Source organism: Varanus komodoensis, unplaced genomic scaffold (genome assembly GCF_004798865.1).
Source record: "Varanus komodoensis strain SLA01 unplaced genomic scaffold, ASM479886v1 scaffold12, whole genome shotgun sequence".
Classification (NCBI taxonomy): domain Eukaryota; kingdom Metazoa; phylum Chordata; class Lepidosauria; order Squamata; family Varanidae; genus Varanus; species Varanus komodoensis.
This window is the reverse complement of record NW_025335349.1, coordinates 25,473,890-25,494,653: the sequence shown is the minus strand read 5'-3', so window position 1 is coordinate 25,494,653 and position 20,764 is coordinate 25,473,890. Positions and strand designations below refer to the sequence as shown.

Below are 20,764 nucleotides of genomic sequence, written 5' to 3'. Positions count from 1 at the left end.
AACACAGCTCTCCATAGATTGTAGCTCTGGGGTGGGTGAGGGGGCGACTCTCCAGAGCTTTTGGCCTACAACTGCCGTGATGCCCTCTGCAACTAATGGGAGTCGCAGGCCAAAACGTCTGGAGAGGCAAAAGCTGCCGGTTCCTGTGCCCACACTGCTGGGCTGCCACCATTTGCCCACCGGCCAGCCCGGGCTCCCTTCATCCCCTTCGCTCCTGGTGCTTGACACAAGCGGATCCAGACCCCTCCCAAGACTGGCTCTACTGCGCAGGTTGCAGGCTGTGCCAAGGGGGCGACCACATGCAGCAATGCAGGGGGACTGCAGGCCATGTCCCAGGGCTGCCTCAGCATGCAGGCACAGGGTCCAGCCGCTGCTCCATGGGCAAAGCACCGGCCTATTTCATACCTCCTGATGCATAGGAGAGCACAGGATTGCTCTGCCCATCTCACAGTTACAACCGGACTCTTGTTTTCATCCTCCAAATTAAATTGCAGCAGGAGGAAGGCTCTCCCTGAGGATGGTGCCAGGAAACTCTTTTCTTCTTCTTTTAAAGAAATCAGACACAGATCCCATCCCCTTGCCCCCATCCAGAGAACACAATCCTCTAAATATGCTTTCTGCACTCGCCTGGACCATGGTGTGATGTCAAGGAGTGAAACTGTCCATCGCCAGATCAAGCCATGGCTGAACACAGCAGACGAGGTGCGCAGCTGTGAGGGCTGAGTGCCCCATCACTCCACCACAGCACATGGGATTCCCTCTTGCCCAGCGCCACCCACCCCGCAGCCGGGGAGTTCTCCTGATGTGGAAGAAGGGACAGCAAAAGCCCAGGCCCCACTGGACTCTTTCCATTATCTGCCCCATGCCAGGCTCTGAAGGGCTCCTCCAACCTGAGCACCACCTCACTGGAAGGGGGAAAGACGACCTATCAATCCAGGCCACCTCACACAAGTGCCGGGCAGGCCCTCCCATGTCTGTGGGCCCACGGCCAAAGCCTAAGCGGTCCAGCCGGGCACAGTAGCCACGTGCCACTGTCCATCTCCAGCCCTTCTGGAGCAGCCACAGCCACGACTCATGCAGGAGCCAGTGGGGAGAGAGGGGACTCACGCAGGGCACCCCCGTGCCCCACACAGCCTTACCTGTTGTTACTTGTTGTACTGATACGAGTAGGCAGCGTGATCCGACGGGGACTCCACCGTCACGTGGCTCTGCTGGCCACTGTTCTCCTGTGACAAAACACTCACTGGGGGAACTGGGAGGGCAAGCAGTCGATCCCCAAGCCTTTCGGCCTCACCATGCTCAGCGGCTCAGATGGAGCTCTGGCGCAGGAGGGGACCCAAACCCCTCTGTTAAGGCTACGAGTTCTACTCTCAAGGGCCCATGGTTTGCAGCATCCCTGCTCTAGAGGCAGGGAAGTGGCAGCCCAGTGGCTCAGTCTGGTCTCCGGGGGCTTCCCCTCTCATTTCTAGCAGGGGCTCCATCCTCCAAGCCCCTCCCCTCCCCTCGCATGGCAGCAGGTCAGAGCATGGGGCCCACGTCTGGGCTGTCTGGCCTTTGCGCACTTAAAAAATGATCCCTCTTAACAAACTGTGAACTGAGGAGCTCAGCAACACAAGCCGATCTGGTGGAAGGTGCCACCTTCCCAGCTCTGAGGAGCATCCAGCAATGCAGTCTCGCCACCTCTCCAGCTGATGTACTAGTGGAAACCAGCCCTTGCCCAGCACTTGTAATGCCTGCAGTGCAGCAAGTTTCCCAGGGGACGCCTTGGGCCAGCAGGGCCTCCTGGCTTTGTCAAAGTGCTGGTTTCCACCAGCACAATGTCAGCAGTGCCGGAGTAGCAGACGGCTGGATCCTTCCCATCCTATTCCCTGAAGCCCAAGGAAGAAAATTTCACGCAGGCCCCAAAAGTGACAGCAAGCGTCTCGGCCAAGGGGTCTGGCACTGAGTGCGTTTCCCCGGAATGCATGTGCTGCCTTTTCACACAGCGGGGGCCAATCCTTGACACGCGGACCAGAGGTCAACCCGGGCATGGCGCACATGCGTGTGCATGCGTGTTGTGCGTCAGGGCTGGCCAACCATTCCCCACTTAGCCAGGAAAACGATCCTTACCTCGACTGCAACACTAGAGGAAGGCACAGGTGTGTACTGGGAGATGTAGGCTCCTTGCATAGCTGCTGCCGCCGGCATGTACTAGCGGGAGGGAGGGAGGGAGAGGACGTGTCAGTGGCCCACAGACGCCACGCAGGGCATGAGCCCCACAGAGAAGGGGAAGCCGGGGTGGGGTGGAGAAGGTGCTTACTGTGCCAGCACTGCTGAGGGACAGGTGGCCCAGCTGCTGGGTTAGGGGCCCCATCATGGAGGTGGGCTGGATGGAAATTGCATGGTCCATGGTTGGTGTCAGCACTGTCCCCTGTTTGGCGGGCAAGTTGGGTGAGAAAGAGAAGTGACATTAGAGGCAGGAATATGGGGATGAGGCAATGAAGGAGGGAGGATGCCCACCGCTTGCCCTGGTCCGGAATAATCCCCATTCCCACGAGGCAGACTGCACAGGAGAGGAGGCCGGGTGAGGCCTGCAGGGTCCCCAGGAAGGGGTGCACGACAGGCAGCAGGGTGGCTGCCACAGCCCCACTGCAGGAGGGGGGCGGATTTCTCTACGCTCACTTTCAATGGCTCTGATCAGAGGGCCTGGGTGCCACTTGGGGTGTGGTGAGTAGGGGTGGAAGAGGGGGTACAGTCTGCTTCCTTTCCCCAGAGAAGTTTAACCTGCCCTGGAGTGCTTCCCATATTTGCAAACTCAAACCTGCACGCACGCTTGGTTCCAAAGGGGCTCTCCAGTTTGCCATCCTGCCTGCCCAAGCAGTAAGTCCCAACTAAGAGGCCTATTGCGATGTCTCCCCAGGCAAGGGCTCCAGAGGGTCCGTTTGGAGGGAGGGAGGGAGGGAGGGAGGGAGGCTCACCGTGGGCTGCATGAGGTATGACTGATGGTGCATCCAGGATGGGCTGTGAACCTAGAGACAGGGAGGAGAACCTGGCTCGTTTCACACACATTTTCAGAGCAGTTCTTAAAATAGTCCAGAAATGGAACAGCAGTCAGTCCAGGGTTATTACTGCCATATCACTGATAGGGAAGGGCAGGGTGTACTTGCTTGACTAAGGCCACAGAGCGAGCGAGAGCCCACTCTAGACTTTCCAGCTCATGGCTCACACTCTGGGGCCCGGGTTGCACATGACACCAGCAGAACCATCCGGTTCACTGAGCCTTCCCCAGTCCAGATCCTTCCAGGTTAAAGGTGCAGTTCAACACATTTGGAAGGGCCCAGGTTGGGGAAGGCCGGTTCAAGCCCAGCTCTTCTGTGATCACAACTAAAGCCAGGGCGAGGGGGTCCTGCTCTTAGAGTCAAAGGGAGGAGGGGCTGAAGGTGGCTGAACCTCCCCACAACCTGTGGCCGACCACTTCAGGTGCCAGAGCTTCCCCATGACCTCAGCTCAACTCACTTCAGGTATCAGAGGTCAGCCAAAGGGCAAAGTATCCAAGGAGAGAGCAAGGAGGCCAGAGGTGGGGGAAGAGCTCCGGCAAGCCCTTCTGCTCTTATAACCTTCCACATAACTAGGAAAGACTTGTGTTTGAGCCGAAGCATCTGCCACTAACATGCTCGCTCGGTCCTCCGACTGCCAGCCATTTGGCAGCTCCTGGCTTTTGCAGAGCTGTCTGTCCATTCGAAAAGGTCTCCCGAGGCTCGGGGGCTGACAGGAAAGGAGCAGTGCTACCGCATGTGAGTACATTTGCCCACCTCTTCTGCTGGGGCCTCACCCAGTGCCGGAATGTGCCCCGAGGGCAAATCCAAGGCGGAATGCAGCTCTTGGGCGGAGAGAGACTCCCCCTGCGGCCATTTCCCCGATTCTGCCACACTTGGGGACAAAAGGCCTCGGTCGGCCTGCTGCACCAATACCGTGAGCGTGTGCAGGTCACGCACCTGGTAAGAGGAAACCGGTGATGGGAGGTAAGGAGACAGCGCAGTCTGGGCAATCATCCTGTTAGGGGCCAGGCTGTAGGGTGTTGTATAGAACCTGCAGAGGTTGTGGGGAGAAAGAGAGATAAGCTCGCACCAAGCATAAGGATGCTGTCTGGTGCCGTCACCCTGCCCAGGCACAGGTGTCGTTGTCTCCCACCCGCCACACCCCTTGCATTTCCCCACTACATCTGCCTTCATTTTTCCAGCTGCAGAATATCCATGAGGCAAGAAAAGATGGAGAGCTGCCCAGTGCACTAGGACCCTTCCGTCCGGCAGGGCCCGTAGAAAGGGCGGAGTGGACACTCTCCCCACAGGTTTGCATTCCGGTGCTATTCCGCTGGGTCCCTTGCGGACTGTGGCAGGTCCATCTACCGAAATGATCTTCATAAAGATGTGAAGGGGCAAGGGAAGGAAAAGACATACCCATTTTGTAGCGCTGTTGTGGGGTCATAGGTCAAGGTCATCCCACCCTGCAAGGAAACATCAGAGAATCCAAATAAGGTCCCAGATTTCCCTTTGCTCTCTTGACATGCCAGGATCCCAGCCTCCTTAGGGAACAAGCCACAATCTCACCCTAGTCAGCAGAGAGACTGGGCCTTCAGTTCGGGCAAAGTGGGGCAGCAGGTCAAGCCCTGAAAGAGAGCCTCTGAGGTCTAATCTAGGCCCAGATGACCTGTGGCTGCCCCACAGCTACATAAAGTACCTTGCCAGGCACACAAGCGTCCCCGCAGTCTTTGCCTCTGGGTCATTCCATGCAAACAGAAAAGGCTGGAATCGGAGGTTTGCTGGCACATGGCAGAGGGGCTGACCCCCAACTGCTGCAGGCACTCCCCCTCCCCTTTTTCTACTGCCTATCCCCGCCCCACTTACCGTGTCACTTTCCCGTGGCCAGGCTCGGCCATTCTGCACATATTTGCCCTGATTCTGGCGCTTCTTCTGGCCACCGTCGGCAAATTTGCAAAGCAACGGATCCGGAGGAGCTGCAGAAAGGGAACACAGGGCAGCGCTGAGATCCCTCCTTGCTCCAGACTGGGGGTGTTCGCGGCTCTGCCAGCATTCCTCAGTCCCATAGCGCTGCCAGTGCACTTCAGCCCCAACTGAAAAGCCACGTCTGCACAGAGTCCTCGGATTCCACCTCCAGCAAAACCCACACTCTGATCCTCGTTGGCCCTCACCCCCCAGGCAAGGCCAGAAAGCTGGGCCAGTAGCCTCAGCCCTGACAACGGGGAGGTCCAAAGAAGCTGTGCAGCCTGTATGACTCGGGCACTTGTTCCTATATGCCTCCTTAGGCTCCTGGGGGAAGTGGCTTCACCCCACCCACCCCACATGCCCCACACAAAATTGGACCCCTGGCCATTGCTAAGGGTCTGTTGAATGCACCACCCATGTCTGGGTTTAAGCAGAAGAGGGGGTTAGCATCTGGGGTGTTACTATGCCTGGCCCATGAGGCAGGAACCAGCTCCAGGCTGCAGAGGGTGCCTGGGCAAGGCACCCCCCCCCGGGGCCCCTCCCGCAGCGAGGCCACGTTCTCACAGCCATCATCCCAGCCGCTCTCGGCCCTCAGTCCTTTTCTTGCCTCTTGACGGGCTTCGAGCAGGGAGAAAGGGGGCTGCAGCACCTGCTGCTCTTTCTTTTCACCACCTCCTCTGGCTATGCCAAAGCAATGGGCAGGCGGGCCAGAAGGTGGCAGTACTGAGCAGGGGGAGGCACTGCTCCCAAGGACTCTTGGCAGGTGCCCTCCTATGCCCCCGCTTCACATGTGGCCCTGACCATCCACCCAAGCGGCCCACCACTGCCCAGATCTCTCCTGCAAAGGGCCTCCTGCCATATCAGCACTTCCAGCATTAGACTGCCATGCTAACGAACCCCAGGGCCACATCTAGAAAACTTTCATCATGGAGCAACTCATATCTGCATGCATGGGATGCCCAAGCGAAGAATAGCGACCATTTCGGAACCACACCTTCAGGCTTGCGTGCCATTCTGCTTTCTCTTCTCACCATGATTAGTGCTCCCTGGGAATGGGTAACAAATGCCCCTTCTCTCCCATATGTGGTAGAAAATATGTATCTTACACCGTCCCCCTGTCATGCCAGTCCTTTTGTACAATTTGTCCAGATTCAGACTGGTTTGGGCTGCCCTCGCTGGGCCCTCTGCCAGCAGGCTAGCTGGCCAGTGCATGTGAAACAACAACACATGGCAGCTTATCTGAAACTGCATCAACTTGGGCTGCAGGGTGTATGTGTGAGGTGGGGGGAAGGGAGTAAACACTCTCCATGAAAGAAATGCATATTAAAAACACATGCCAGGACATGGACATGGGACCAGACTAGACAGGATGGGGTTAGAGATGCAAAGGTCTAGGTTAAACATGGGAGAAGAATGGGGATTTGTGGGAGGGACAGAAGAAGAAAACTGGGAATTTTTAGAACATTTTGAGGAGCACTACTTTCCCCTCATCCATTCTGGGTTGTCCCACACCTTCTCATCTCTACATGGAGGTCCTAAGCCTCATTCATGGATATAACAGAGTGGGTGGTATTAAGCTGAGAGCAAAACCTGCAGTCTCCCCCTCCTTAATTTCTCCACCCACCCCCAATATGCATGAACCCAGCAGCAAGGTGGGTTGGTTCAAGCAAAACAGCAAGGCATCCCTGTTTTCTAAGCCACGAGGCCTTCTCATGTTCTGTGAACATCATCACTGGTGGGCTTCAGATGATCAGCAGGGAAAGGAACCTTTGTGGCTTCTTTTCCCTGCCCTCGTGCAGGACAGAGGCAAGCTGTGCAATTTGCTTAATGACCCATGGAGTGCCTGGCTTCCTGCAACATCCGAACCTGGAGAGCTGAGCAAAAAGGGTGGCTTCAAAACCACCCTAGGATTGGTGGCTTGCAGGGTCCAGAGAGGTTTCAAAGCCATCCCTCCACCACACACTTCACCAGGTACGAATGACACGGGAAGTCACGCAGGCAGATCACAAGGAAATCACGTGGCATGTGCAGGGATAGGGGAAAGAAACCACCGCGGCTTTCCCATTGATGGTCCAAACCCAGCCACTCTGTCTCCCAGGCCAGCTGGTAAAGAGAGCCAGAAAGGAGGCGGGCTGGAAATGCGAGTGCCTGAAACAGGAGAGCACAGCAAGGAAAGGGTGGAGTGGGGACCCGGGTGGCCATGGCAGGGAAGGTCCAGCTCCCTTCACCAACTCACACATGGTATTGTTTTAAAAGACAGTATTTGAGGGTGGTAAGAGAGAAGGCACACCAACTAGCAAGCATATTTGTTTTTCGGCGCCAGGCGAAGACCTTTTTATTTATGCAGCATTTTAAATGTTAATATTATTGAATTTTATTCGGCCAGGGCGGCTTATTTTATTTTACTGTATATATTTTAATTGTCATTGTTTTAATGTATTTTGTATTCAATGTTGTAAGCCGCCCCGAGGCCTTGGCAAGGGGGGCATAGAAATGTTTTAATAAATAAATAAATAAATAAATAATGGCTGTCACCAGGGTGTATTCCTTCATTTCTCGGCCTCATTCTGATTCTGCCCAAGAACAGCAGTCCTCTGGTCTGGAGTCTTTTGCGGGAGAAAAGCCAAGCATGCCGTTTCCCACCTACACTCTACGGTGAGGCAGTGTGGGAAACGCACGGCTGCTCTGTTCTGTTCCGCTCTGCGCAGCTCAGCGCATGTGGAAACAGACTCCCTAGCCCCGCTTGAAGCTCCCAGCCAGTGCAGCCCATGTGTCCTGCTCTCACTGTGCTCCCGCAGGAATCACTGCCACCACTGCGCTGCTCACCTGGGACCCCGGGGGGCGTCTTGATATATTTGCCGTTGAAGTGTGTGATGATGGCTTCGCACTTTTCTGTAGACTCCATCCTGGGAAGAAGAGAGAAGCAGGAGTCAGCACAGCTGGAATGGGGAGGGGACCGGCCCTTTGCATGCAGTGGGGAGAGAGGGCTGGTTATAGAGCAAGGCTACAGACAAACCACCCCAAGCCTCCTACAGAACGTGTAGGAAGAGAGGCTGCTGTACACAGCATGGACTGAGGAATGCCTCCTCTTCCTCCTGGTATGGTTTCTGTGCTTATAATGCTTGGGAAACAAGGAAGAATGCAACAGATGCAGCAAGGAGGTGCATGGCTGAAAAAGCGCCATTTCTTCCATTTCTGATTGTTAGGGACAGAAGCCCTGCTAGGGTTGCATAGGTGGTGGCAAATCTAGGCAGAACACTGAGAACATCTCAAACTCTTTCTTGCACTCAAGGAAATACAACTGGAAAGTTATTCTTGGGCCATGTTTATTTAGAGAAGTTATTAGAAATCATCTGCCCATGTGACTCTCCTCAAACTCATCCCATGAACAGGACTCCACAAGACCCTGCTCACAAATTCCAGGTGGAAAAGTTACAGAGATAGCTGATTCTCAAGTCACATTTCCATGGGGTGACCTTAAATCTGAATCCATGAGTGTGGAATTTAACATCAGCCCTGGAAGACAGAAAGTGCAGCTGATCCATTTTGGTTTCACAATTTAGCATTCACCTAAATTCTCCTGTGGCTACTAGTCCTCATCCCCAAACAATCAGTTGCCCCCATTCCAGTGCAAGGAAGAGCTGCCACAACACAGGCCAGAGTTTGCATACTGCTGCGCCATGATGACTGCACCCAAGACCTGCTAGCTTCAAAGAGCTACTTAGATAGAGGCCCACAGTGCTGCAGGAAGCATAACTGACAGCTGCAGCAGGTAGAGGTGTGGGGCATGAGGACTAGTGGCTTGGGTGAATGGGGGAGGATGTGAGTCACCACCATCTGATAAATTATTTCTCCTAATTCTCTCCTATTCCTTCAGGAGCAATAGAGTCCAGTGGCAGCAGCTACTATGGAGCAACAATTAAAGAGGCTCTGTTAACCTGTTGTTATAAATTGTATTTTAGGGTATGCTACAGACCAAGTTTCCCTTATTGATTTGTAAACTGCATTTATATACTGCTTAATATGAAAAGTCTCCAAGTGGTTCATACACAATGTAAAAAAACATATTTAAATACAGTATTAAAATACTACTCGAATGTTAACTAAAACAACAAAGCAAGTATATTTTAGATCACACTGTTAGAAATCCTGTTCAGTTTTTGCCAAGCAACTTCTTGGAACAGTTATGCTGTTATGGAAAAGGGAAGGCTGTTATTTTTTAAATGAGCTGAACTCAGCTATGGCTGAATAATCATGTTAGAATTTTTTTTTGGTCCATGTTTTTGTATAGAAATGTTAAACTTTGTATTACATGTAGAATTTCCCATCCTGAGACTCTGAAACAGGTTAAGGCTTAGTATGTTGGCTGAAACTCTTTATTTTTTCCTAGGATTTCTCATTTTCACATGGAGAGGCTTGAGTGATAGTTTCTTTCACAACAATGCAATTGTTGGCAATGAGAGAAAGCAAGCAGAGAAAAGGCTTGTCTGGTGGAAAAGGGGGACCAGCAGGGGGCAGTGCAGGACAGGATTAGAGGAGGACTCAGCGGCCTCGGCACACAAAAGAGGAGACTGTGGAACTGACCTACTGGCCCACCCAGGGTTTCTGAGCAGCCCAGGACCATCCTGGCCTCAGGGTACGCACGGCCCAAAGTGCTTCTACCCTCTGGCAAATAACTGGCAGAGAGCTTGCAGGTCCGTAGGGAAGGAATCCGCGTATCCCAGGTCCAGGTCCAGCCCCTGCTCTCGCCGCCCCACCACCTTTGTGCCGCTTAAGACCAAGCTCCCAAGAGTCAGTCAGCATCCCTACCCACAGGCTTAGCCGACGCTCGCTAACTTTGCCCCAAATCTTTGGCTTAGTTGGACCTTTGGCCTTGCCTCATTGAGGGCAGATTTTCTCCATGCTGGAGGCAAGCGTCTAATCACAAGCCTCCCCGTTCCGTGCCCGTGCCAACCAGTCTCCCTGAGAGCCTGTCCAGACGCAATCAGCCCCACAGGAACGCCAAAGTTTACTGCAACTCACTATGGGAATTTCCCCATCCGGAACGCCTGCCAAGAGCCACTGAGGAGGAATGCTGGCAGGGGACAGGGCAAGGCAGGAAGACCCATAGTGCAATGGCCCCTTGCAGCTTGATCGAATTTGCACATGGCAACTCATGCCTTATTTACCCCGAGGCTAACCTGGGGGTTTTGCTCTCTCTGAGCTTCTCCGCTACACAAGGGAACAAGCCCGTCCGCTTGCTTCATGCTTGGGTTGTGTGTTTCCCTCCACCTTTGCCTACTTTCCTCCCTGTATGTCTTTGCTATGCTGACACATTTAATGGCTTCTCGCCCATGACAACTGTAGCCAGGCAAAAACAGCCCACAGCTGTGGATTCTTACATAGCAACAATGCATGGTCTAAATAACCTGGAGTTATTGAAACAGAAATGTGGTTTAAGCAACCCAGCAACAAACAATGGGTTCGTCTTTTGAGAGGCTTGCAGTTAATAAACTATTACTAGTAAACAGTTGACAGCAGGCTAAACATGAGCCAAGCAGTGTGACACAGCGACTATGAAGGCAAATGCCACCCTTGGATGTATAGCCAGAAGCGTGACTTCCAGATCTAGGGAGGTGTTGATACAGTTCTACACGACTCTGGTGAGCCCACAACTGAAGTGCAGTGTCCTGTACTGGGCTCCACATTAAAGGAGAGACATAGGTAAGTTAGAATCGGTTCAGTGCAGAATGGTAGCCGGGTTGGGAGGGATGACATATGAGGAGAGAGAGGGACTGGGCCTTTTCAGCCTGGAGAAGAGGAGAGACTCTGAGCGAATCTTCCAGTGACTTATAGGTATGTGAGGGGAAGTCATGTGGAGGAGGGCCATGACCTGTCCTTCCCTGCAGTGGAGGGCAGGACGCATTCCAATGGGACAAAGCTCAAGGAGCAGGGCTTCAGGATGGATGTCAGGAAGTACTTCCTGGCGGTTAGGACCTCTAGGATATGGAACGGGCTTCCAAGAAGGTGGTGGAGGCCCCATCAGTGAGGGTGTTCCAGGAAAGATTGGACAACCACATGTTGGGGTTTACATGGGTGGAGCTGGCTGGAGCTGGGGGTCAGACTCCATGGCCCAGGATGTCAAGTGCTTTGCTGAATGCAATGTCTAGACCAGCTCTAAGCAATGAACTCAGAGGTGAAAGAGAACTGCAGCAAGTCCAGTTTTCTGGTTCAGAACTACCTGTGGTCCACTAAATCCTTGGAGCAGAACAGGGTATAAATGGAAATGCAAACTCCCCCTGCCCCCAACCCCCACACGAATGGGGAATATCTGCAAATGCTTGGCATATTTGCAACTTTCCCATGTATAAGGGAGCATTTGCCAAGTGAGCTCTGTGCAAGTGCTCCTGAAGAACCAGATGCTCGGACAAAGGAGTGCCGATGAAGAAGCCTGTTCATGGCAGGCGGGGTGGGAGGTGTTGGTTTCCAGGTGGACAACAGTCTCCATGTCTCTGCAGGACCATAATACCAGGCAAGTGCATGCTTGTCCGTATGAGGAGCGCACAGACCCGCCTGCCTTAGAAAGGCATATCCGTGCAAGCTGCCACCGCTGTGGCAACAGCCTGAGCACAAAGGAGCGTGTCACGGAATACAGGTGCCCGTCCTGCCTTGCCCGCACTTCCTGACCTGGCAAAGCCGACTCCCCGGCTGGTGCCGCTGGCATCGCGCAGGATGCGTGTGGAGATGACTTGTCCGAATGGCTTCAGCATCGACTCCAGCTCAGCCTCGTCCATGCCCAAAGGCAGGTTTGACAGGTAGAGGTTGGTGGGATCCTGCTCCTGTTGCTATGGAAACAAAGAAGTCAGGCAGCTGCTCGCTAATAGTCCATCCCACCCCTGGGGATGGATCCCTTTCGGAATGCCCCTTCTCTGCACCGCTTCAGCTGCCTGGGCATGCGACACTTGCCGCTTCCCAGCCTCAGCACTCCCAACACGTAAGCAGCACACAGAGCACAGGACGCAGCCCACGATCCCAGGTTGTGGTCTGGGCAAGCCTAGCTGCACCTGTTCCTTGGGGTTTACGAGGACCGGAAGGACTCAAGGGTTGGGAAAGCAAAATTGGCAGCAGATGCAGTAAAAATGTAGGCCGCGTACAGCACATACATTTGCCGCAGGCACTAGATCAGCTTTTCCCAGAAGTACGCTGGGTGGTGACACATGTACTTCTGCATGTGCATATACCACAGACCTGATACAGACCTTTGGCTCTGTCAGCAGAAGGATGCTGCTTTGTGGAGCAGCACTTCTGTGTGCTCTTTCTTCCCCTGCAGCCCCTGCACACTGTTTGGATGTGCCCCGGAGGATCCCGCATCCTCTGGAGCAGATCTGGAGGGTGCACAGAGTTCTGCAGGAGGGAGGTAAAACCAAGGACGGCAGAACCAAGGACAGGATCCGCCCCCAGATGTGCCAGGGTCCCCAAATACCTATGCACAGAGGTTTAAAGATACAAACACACACACATGCACACACTGCTGTGTAAACTGAGGGACAGAGCAGCGGAACGGAGCATTCGCCCAGGTTTGCTGTGTGGAAATGTGGAGCGCGAAGCAGCTGACAGGCCTACGGAGAGTAGCAGCAGTAGCAGCAGCCTCTTCCCAGGTGCAGGGGCCTGATCCTGCAGCAGCATGCTATTCCCCGTGCAGCTGCTGGTCTGAGTCCTGGGAGAGGGGTGGGGGGCTCTTCCTGCTGGAGGGGAAAGGGGGACTATACAGAGATTAAACCATCCGAAGCCTGAGTAGGGTTAAGGCCTTGGATTTGAGAAGCAAACAACAGATGTATGCCAAAGAGCAGGCACACGCCCTCTTTGTACTCAGGTTGAAATAGGTTCTGTCGCAGGTGCTTGGAAAGACCCTATTGTGCCTCAGAGCATGAGAGCCACTTGCAGCCTTGGTAAGCAGTGCAGGACCAGATGGACAATTCACCTGAGCTGATTCCGGGCAGCGTCTCATGTTCCCAAGGGAGGCCAGATTCATGGCCCAGGTCTGCTTCCCATACAGTCCTGGACACGTCAGAATATGGCCTGCGGTCCTTGCAATGCTTGGGGCAAAATGTTCTCCTGAACCCAGAAGGAGCTAGGAGTGCAACTCAGTGCTTTGCAGAAAAAGTCCTTAGCAATATGCATTGGGCCCTGCAAGAGAATAAGGACAATCCCACCAGCCCTGGATTTTGAGTTTTCAGGGCAGCCCTTTTAAGCATAACAGCACTGCTGTGGAGGGAATGGGTCCACGGAAAGTGGCTCCCCTGGCACACTGCAACGTAGAAAGGGCATGGAAATGTACTTGCAAACTGGCTTCTGGAAAGGCCTTGCCTGAGCTGGGAGAAACTGCAGGGAACCCCGCGGGTTGGTTGCTTGGGATTTCTCATACAGCTGGTCCTCACTGGGTTGCTGAAGCAAGGTGCGGCCTCCCTCCTTTTCTCCACACAGCAGCTGGGGTCCAAGTCTTACCTTGGCCATCTGGGCCTGGACCCCACTGGCTTTGAGTGCAGTCACTGCCTTCTGCGCCGCCGTGGGGCTGTCAAAATCCACAAAGCCATAGCCTGTAGGATTAAGGAGATGAAAGCAAGAGTGGACAGACCGCAGCGATCCTTCTTCTATTCAACTGCTTATTCAGGGGCCCTTTTGTATAAACCACACTTTGCTTTCTGCAGGTTGGCACACCGTCCTGAGCCCATTCTATGGCAGAAGCACCACATCACTCTCATTCCACACACCCACTCCCTGGTTTCCATTTCCTACAACAGGACGAGGGAACCTGTGACCCTCCAGACACCCATCAGCATGAGCCAGCATGCACAGCAATGAGGGATGACGGGAACATTTTTATATCTTATTGCATGCTAGCCCACGCTTTGTTCCTTTCTCGGGGAACTCAAAGCAGAGTTCCTAACCTCCCCCAATTCTGTCCTCACAGCAACCCTGGCATGTAGATTAGGCTGAGAGCCAGCAACTGGCCCAAAGTCATTGGGCTTCATGGCTGAGTGGGGAACTAGAGCCCGGCTCTCCTGAGTTGCAGCCCAAGACTCTGACCATGGTGCCACACCGCAGCTGCAGGCCAATCATCTCCGGAGGAGGTCTGCAGCGTCAGCCTGCAGCTCATCAGGGAAGGCAGGATCGGTCTCATCTGCAGGTCATAAAGGCTGCAGAGGGAAGGATCCGATCCCCCCTCTCCCTGCAAGCCGCCACTCGGAGTGGATGCGCCTCCCCCTCCCCCCAGCAATGTCTGGCATGAGAGGAATGCAGCTCAGCCCACTGCCGCCCCGCTGACACCGCCCTCCCACGCAGATAACCCATCCCCACCCCCCAGGCAGGACCGGCCTCCTCTGTCTGGCAACACAGCTCTGGGAGCCAGCGCTGCCTCTCCCCCGCCCTGCGCATTTCTGGAGTTGACAAGCCCATGAGATCCCAGTGCCACAAACCTGGGAAGGAAGGGGTTCTTTTGGCAGGGAGGGGCCTCATCCTGGGCCCACGGCATGCGGGAAGGGGGGGCAGTGGAAGACTGCGGCTGCCAGGGTTCCCCCAGCAGACCCACAAGCATCACCTTGGTGCCCCAGCTCTGATACTACCCTGGCAAGCTCACCCCTCTTCTGTTACTACATGGTACTCCCCTCACAAGAGCCAACAGTGGAAGCCGGGTGCGCCTACCTTTGCATTTGTTGGTCGTTTTGTCCAGAATGGCCTTGGTGGAGACAATTTTGCCATACCTAGGGGTATAGAAAAGGTACAAAGCAAAATATCAAATTAGCACAGTTCCTATAGTAACTGTCATCCTGAGGCGTGCCAGAGGTGCCAGAGGCTTGTTCTCTGCCAGGCAGGTATGCATAATCCCAAGGGGATGCATCTCCTCAGAGAGTGCTGAATTTCTAAAATGGCAGTGCCAGGCCTCAAGCCTGACTAGAGCTCCAGCTCCCTGGAGGCCCCTCTGCTGGAATCCCGCAGCCCTGACTGCCAAGACCCAAGAGTGCACCTGCCAGACCCCCCTCATCTCATTGTCCCTCCTGCCACTGGCCACACTCAGCAGCCAGGAAGTAGGACCATGGCAGATCGGGGGGTAGCTCCCAAACTGCCTCCTTCCCATCTCCTCACTGCTGAGTGAGTGCCACAGAAGGCAGAGGCAGGGGCCGATGCAGAGGTGGGCAGTGTGTGAAAGGACAGTGACAGTGGAAAGCAAGGCAGCAGAGAAGCTGCCTGAGCAGAGAGAAGGAGGAGGGGAGGCAAGAGGTAATCCCCAGAGTCTGCAAGACAAATATGCCCTTGCCCCCACCCTGCAAGTGACAAGCACATCCACCAAGCCAAACAGGTGGGCTACACCTGCCTTATACCCTACTTCAGAAACCTTAAGAAGACATTTCTCTATAGGGCTATCTCCACATCTCTGTCTGTTGAGGCACAGCAGCCCTCCTAAGGAAATTTAGGTCAGGTTTGCAGAACCCCTGGCCTGGAGTTGGATCTGACCCATCTGCAGTCCCAGTTTGAGCCTCCATAGTATCCCAGATGGCCATGCCTTATTCCCCGGGCCCTACATTTTTCCTCTAACCAGTTTCCTTTGATAGCTTCCCAGCTTTTCTGTGACTGTACTCCCATTTTACATGGCAGAAACCCTTCTTCTAAGGCTTAACTACTGGCAGTAGGAGGTTTAAGCTTAAGAGAAAGGGCTGATATATTTGACCCTGCCCCTTTTGCTTTCAGCTCCACCCTCCACTGGAATGTGCTCCCCCATTACTCCCCCCCCAAAATGTAATTTAGCCCCACGGCTGAATGCAACAGGTTCAACATCCCTGCCCTAGTTCCAGGACAAAAGCTCATACTGTAGGCCAATTACCACTTTATATAACGAACGACTGACTTTGCTGCTGACTGATCGCAGTTCTTCCAGAGAGCACACATGACATTTAAAGCCTGCAAATATGTGGCTGGCGTGTGCCAAGGAAACACAGGCAGCAATGGCACCCCAACACATAAGCACGTGTGTCCCTGGGCATTTCCGTACAGGAAGCTGCCCTTAGAACGCCACAGCCATTCACTGCGAACAAAATGGCACCGAGAAGTACAAAACCAGGAGGACCACCACGTTCCTTGCAAGAAGTTAAATGTGTGATAGAAATGCAATAATTTACTCATAGTAAATTAAAAGAACAAAGGTGGCATGTATTGTGCACAGGTGGAATTAAACACCCGATAAAGTATTCTGAAAGATCTGAGTTTCAACCCCCATTCCCACAAGAAGGGGGCGGGTAGAGGGAAGAGCAAGATCTTAATCCTTATGACTACATATTACAAAATGTGCAAGCAGTATTTGGAGCATCCATCCACAACCTGGTGTCCTCCAAATATTTTGAAATGCCGACTGTCAGCATTCCTGATCATTTACCACACCGGCTGGGGCGGGTGAAAGTTGGTGCAAAACCTGTAGAGGGCACCAAACTGGGGACAGAGGGGGGTTGGCTTAGAGAGATTTCAGAGAACAGACTTGTCTGGGCATCAGTGTTCTGTATTATTCCACGTTCCTCTCTGTGGTTTACAAAAGGGGAATAAACTGTGTAAAGTAATTAGGATATGCAAATCTTCAGAATTCAGATTTTAGAATTTGGCTTTCTGGGGGAAGCCTTTTTAATTTCTCAACAGGATTTTAAATTTCACTTTGCATAATATTCTCACAGCCATGTAAGACAAACAGGCTTGGATGACAGAGCTTGGAAATATCTACTTCAAAGAAGCAAGCTTCCTATATAGTAATCTACATTAAAATTCTGGGAAGCACAAGTTCAGAACCCTAAAAGCCCCTTAACTAGGTATTCATTATCCCAGCATGCTCTGAGACAAGGGGGAAAGAGGCCCTGGAAGAGTTACAATTTGCTGTGAGGGTTCTGAACTACTGTGCTAGGACTGCCTCTTATGCTTCAAGGGGTTTTGAACCCTTCACCCCTTCTCCTTCCAAACTTTTGTGTGCATAGAAGGAGCACAAACCAATGTTTTGCTTATTCAGCAGTAATTGCAACCAATTTTGACAGGCTGCCTTCCTTAGCAGGGAAGCACAGGATCGTCCCCGTAATCTCTTCCATCAAGGGAGTCCATGTGAACCCAAACCACTGAAAGCAAATCCTCCTTTTAGGAACTGCCAGCGGAGTCTGACTCCCTTCCCTTCCCCACTGCGAAGCCCAGCAAGAGTCCATCCCAGCTGCCCTCCAACCCCACCCCCACGGCTTCCTGCTCACCCCAAGCAGGATTTCCTGCCCAGGGAAGAACAAGCCCAGGAAATCCGACTGGCGCCAAGAACAGCCAAGTTTTGGCGCCTCCCGGCCAGGGCTCAGGGGAGTCCAGCTGCAGGGCTTCAGAGTGGGATGGATAGCTCTGCGGTGGTGGCGAGGCGCTCTTCGGCTCCAGGAGTGGCGGGGAGGGGGGAGGCCTACTGCTCTGCAGATGTGGGAACTGAGACAGAGTCGGGCAGAGAACGCAAATGTTGCGAGACGGGGGCAAAATCAGGAATGCAACCCAGAATTCCCAGCACCCAGGCCCTGACAGTTTTGTGTTAAACTTCCAGGCCCATCCGTCCTCCCCCTCCCTTCCCCCTGGCTCATAGCAGCTTGCAGCTCCCGCCTGTGATCCCTTCCCTCCCGCTCAGGAATCCCAGCAGATTCCTGGTTTTGAAGCAGGCGTGTTTGTCAAGTGCGGCTTTGGGGCCGGATCCAGCATTCCAGGCTGGGGTGAGCTGAGGTAAGCGAGGAACAGGCCCCCCCGCACTGCCGCCACTTGCTTGCTTGCCCGCCCGCCCGCCCATCCCCTCCTGGCCTTCGAGCCTTAACCACTATATAGCCTGGCTCAGTCTCAGCACAAGGACTGGAGACGTGGGCTCGGGCAAACAGAGCAGGGAACATAAACACTCAGCTGTCCCTACCTAAATACATGGTGGCAGGCCTGTGTGCACAGGCCTGTATTCAGCGAATGAGTAGCTCCAAAAAAACTTTTCCTCCCAGCATTCTGCGTCAGGACTCTCTGCTCGGGGTTCGGCCAAGATCACATCACCTCTGGGTCACTCACAAGATCAAGGGGATGCCCCAGGAAACTGCACCAAGCACAGCAACCGTATTAGAACAGCCTTCCTCCACCTGGGGGCTTCCAGATGTGCTGGACTAAACTCCCATCAGCCATCAGGCAGCTGTGGGAACTGGGGTCCAGCATGTCTGCAGACCACCAGGTTGGGGAAGGCTGCCTTCAGGTGGAGGTGGGAGAGGACTCCCGAGACCCGCAAGGTCCCTCGGTGGAGCACCTGGGCCCGGGGAGACAGTGCGAGGCTAGAACGGCTGCAGCTTTGTGTGGGGTGCTGACTTCCCGTAGGGTGGAGGGGGCGACTCGTGCCCCCCCGGCTGTTTTGTCCACAACGCTCATGCATCGCTTGCCATCAGCTCTGCTGGCTGGGGCCAATGCAGGCCAAGCATCTCGAGATCTACAAGTTCCCCACGCCTGCCCTACAGCAGGGATCATGGGGCAAGAGAGAGGGAACGGAGAGGCAGGGCCCAGGGTGCATGTGACACTCGTGCCCTGCCACAGGCTGATCCTCGTCCTAGTCACTCCTTGCACTTGCCGGCGCTCGCCTTCACACTGTGGGCGGCAATAGCTGGATTGGGGCCCCTTTGTGCCCACCTCCCCATCCTTGCACCAACTGAGAGGCCTGCAGTAGGCCTCACTGGAAAGATGCGGAAAGCTGGGAGGGGGCAATGCTTTCCCAGGCTCTTTGCACACAGCGAGGGCCCTGAACAGGCAGAAGCAGAGCACCAGCCGCAGCCCACCCATCCACCACCCAGCGAAGTCTCTGGGGCTGGAGAGTGAACAGAGGCAGGAGGAACAAATGGCCAGAAGAGCCAGCATGCAAGGGGAGGAGAACAGAATTCTGCCAGGAGCCAAACTATAGCTCCCAAAACTGTTCCAAAAACAGCAATGTAATTGTTCCATTGAGTAAGCCTGACCTGACCCAGCTTGCCCTGGTCCAGTCCTAAAGTTAAGGCTTCCTCAATGATCTGGGTTTTTCTTCCAGAGTTGAAAGTCCAACGTCCAGAACCTGCTGCAGGCATAATCCATTCTCCCAATTAACAAGTCAATGATCAGTTCTCGGGATATGACTAAGGTTTTTTTCTTTCTGTCTTCCAAGAAGGTGCTTCTCCAGCCTGCAGCTTTCCAGGTGCATTGGACTGCATGTGGCTGGGAGTGATAGGAGTTGGAGTTCGACATATTTATAGCACACTGGGTTTGGGAATGTTGCCCTAAAAACTTTCCTTTTTCAGTAGCTGCCTGGCCTCTGCATATGCATAAATGAAAATTCCTTATGGCTGGTCTCTGAGTTGGATGCAAATTGTTTTGGGAGGCTTAAGAGTTGCAGCCCTCTATGAAAACCCCTACCCATGGACTCCCACTGGGGAAGGACTGTTTGGCATGGACAGAGTATATGTGTGCATGTGTGTTCAACAGGTTCATCTGGCACCCATCTAGATGTATCACCCCAAGCAACATGGCTGTACTGGCTGGGGATCAGAGCGACAGCAGTTCAACACATCTGGAAGCTACCATACTGGCCATGGAATCTTCTCATTCCTGGGCCAAGATGGGCCTCCCTCCTTACATGTCTTTTTGTTCCGGTCACTTACGGTTGGCACAGCTTGACAAGATCCTGGTCTGTGGTGCCAGGGTGCAGGCCCCGGATGTACAGGTTGGTTTTGCTCAGCTGGTCCCCTCCACCGCCGCCACCGCCGCCGCCGCCACCTGGCCCGCTACTGCTGCTGCTGCTGTTGTTGGTGCTGCCGCTGGGACTCGGGGGTGCCATCTGCTGGGCCACTGAGACATAAGGCTGCATGAAAAGGAAAGAAAACTAAGTGAGGGGCTAGGAAAGCTGCGGAGGGAGTGGACAGGCAGGCAAGTACATTGAGGCAAAGAGCCAACATTATTTAGGGCAGTATCGCCACTTGTTGGGCAAGACTTCCTAGTGCATGGCAGAAGCAAGGTGAAAGAGTGGAGCACACATGGAGCCACCCCTTCCGTTAATTTTCTCCCAAATGACTAGTAACTTTGATCACCAGTCAGTCTGGATATCAGAGATCAAGTTGCAATGGTGTGGACTTGGGCAGGATGTGTGAGGTGAGGCAGAGCAGATGAAAATTAGAAGGACTCCTTGTCTCCTCTTGGCACAAGCTCTCTGAGGTAATCCATCCACTTTTGGACAGCATCAGATAAGGAGGCCCTTTGGACACAGATGCCAGGGACAACTGCAGCTTCCTCTCTTCCCCTACCTTGGCTTGGAGGAATTTATAACATTAAGAAAACATCCAGTCAGTGTGAGATCAGTGTGGCTAGACCACATTTTTTTCAAGGCCTTTCAAGCCCTTTCCCTCTTTCAGGGCTAGAATACCCTCATACCGCCCTTCCTGACCCAAAGTGGTCCCTGGTCAATTGCCTTCAACCCCCGGATGGGGAGAAGTAAGGAGGTTTCCTCATCCAGGATGATCAGAAGTTCCACCCTCCCGATGGATCTGAACCCCTGAATGTAACAAAAGCCCCCCAACACTGCCACCATCAGAGAAGATAGCATCAAAAGGAAAAGAAAACAGCCTCGCCATCATTGGTCAAGCCACCATCGATGTCACAATCATGCCAGTCCACAAGCCAACGTGGTTAGAACATTCTCATCTCAGGGACTTCCTAGACAATCTTTTTCCTAGCACAACGAATGTACAGTTGTTGCTCACATGTGGTGCAAG

At 53.7% G+C, this 20,764-nt stretch overlaps 1 protein-coding gene across 11 annotated transcripts in view; it reads right to left on the bottom strand.

Annotated features, from left to right (window-relative positions):
- Nucleotides 1-20,764, bottom strand: part of RBMS2 (RNA binding motif single stranded interacting protein 2) — a 64,592-nt gene that overhangs the window by 9,650 nt on the left and 34,178 nt on the right. For 7 of the 11 annotated variants that reach the window (XM_044421968.1, XM_044421967.1, XM_044421960.1 and 4 more), the window contains 12 exons: nt 19,658-19,857; nt 14,664-14,722; nt 13,329-13,558; nt 11,649-11,806; nt 7,809-7,888; nt 4,884-4,993; nt 4,437-4,483; nt 3,975-4,068; nt 2,958-3,008; nt 2,300-2,410; nt 2,110-2,190; nt 1,140-1,226 (listed from right to left, as the gene is read on the bottom strand). In XM_044421968.1, the coding sequence (XP_044277903.1) occupies nt 1,146-1,226; nt 2,110-2,190; nt 2,300-2,410; nt 2,958-3,008; nt 3,975-4,068; nt 4,437-4,483; nt 4,884-4,993; nt 7,809-7,888; nt 11,649-11,806; nt 13,329-13,558; nt 14,664-14,722; nt 19,658-19,833 (1,278 nt within the window). In that variant the 5' untranslated portion in view covers nt 19,834-19,857 and the 3' untranslated portion in view covers nt 1,140-1,145. Of the gene's footprint in view, nt 1-628; nt 906-1,139; nt 1,227-2,109; nt 2,191-2,299; nt 2,411-2,957; nt 3,009-3,974; nt 4,069-4,436; nt 4,484-4,883; nt 4,994-7,808; nt 7,889-11,648; nt 11,807-13,328; nt 13,559-14,663; nt 14,723-19,657; nt 19,858-20,764 lie in introns of those variants that run through there. The other 4 variants (XM_044421961.1, XM_044421962.1, XM_044421971.1 and 1 more) reach the window with 4 other exon arrangements.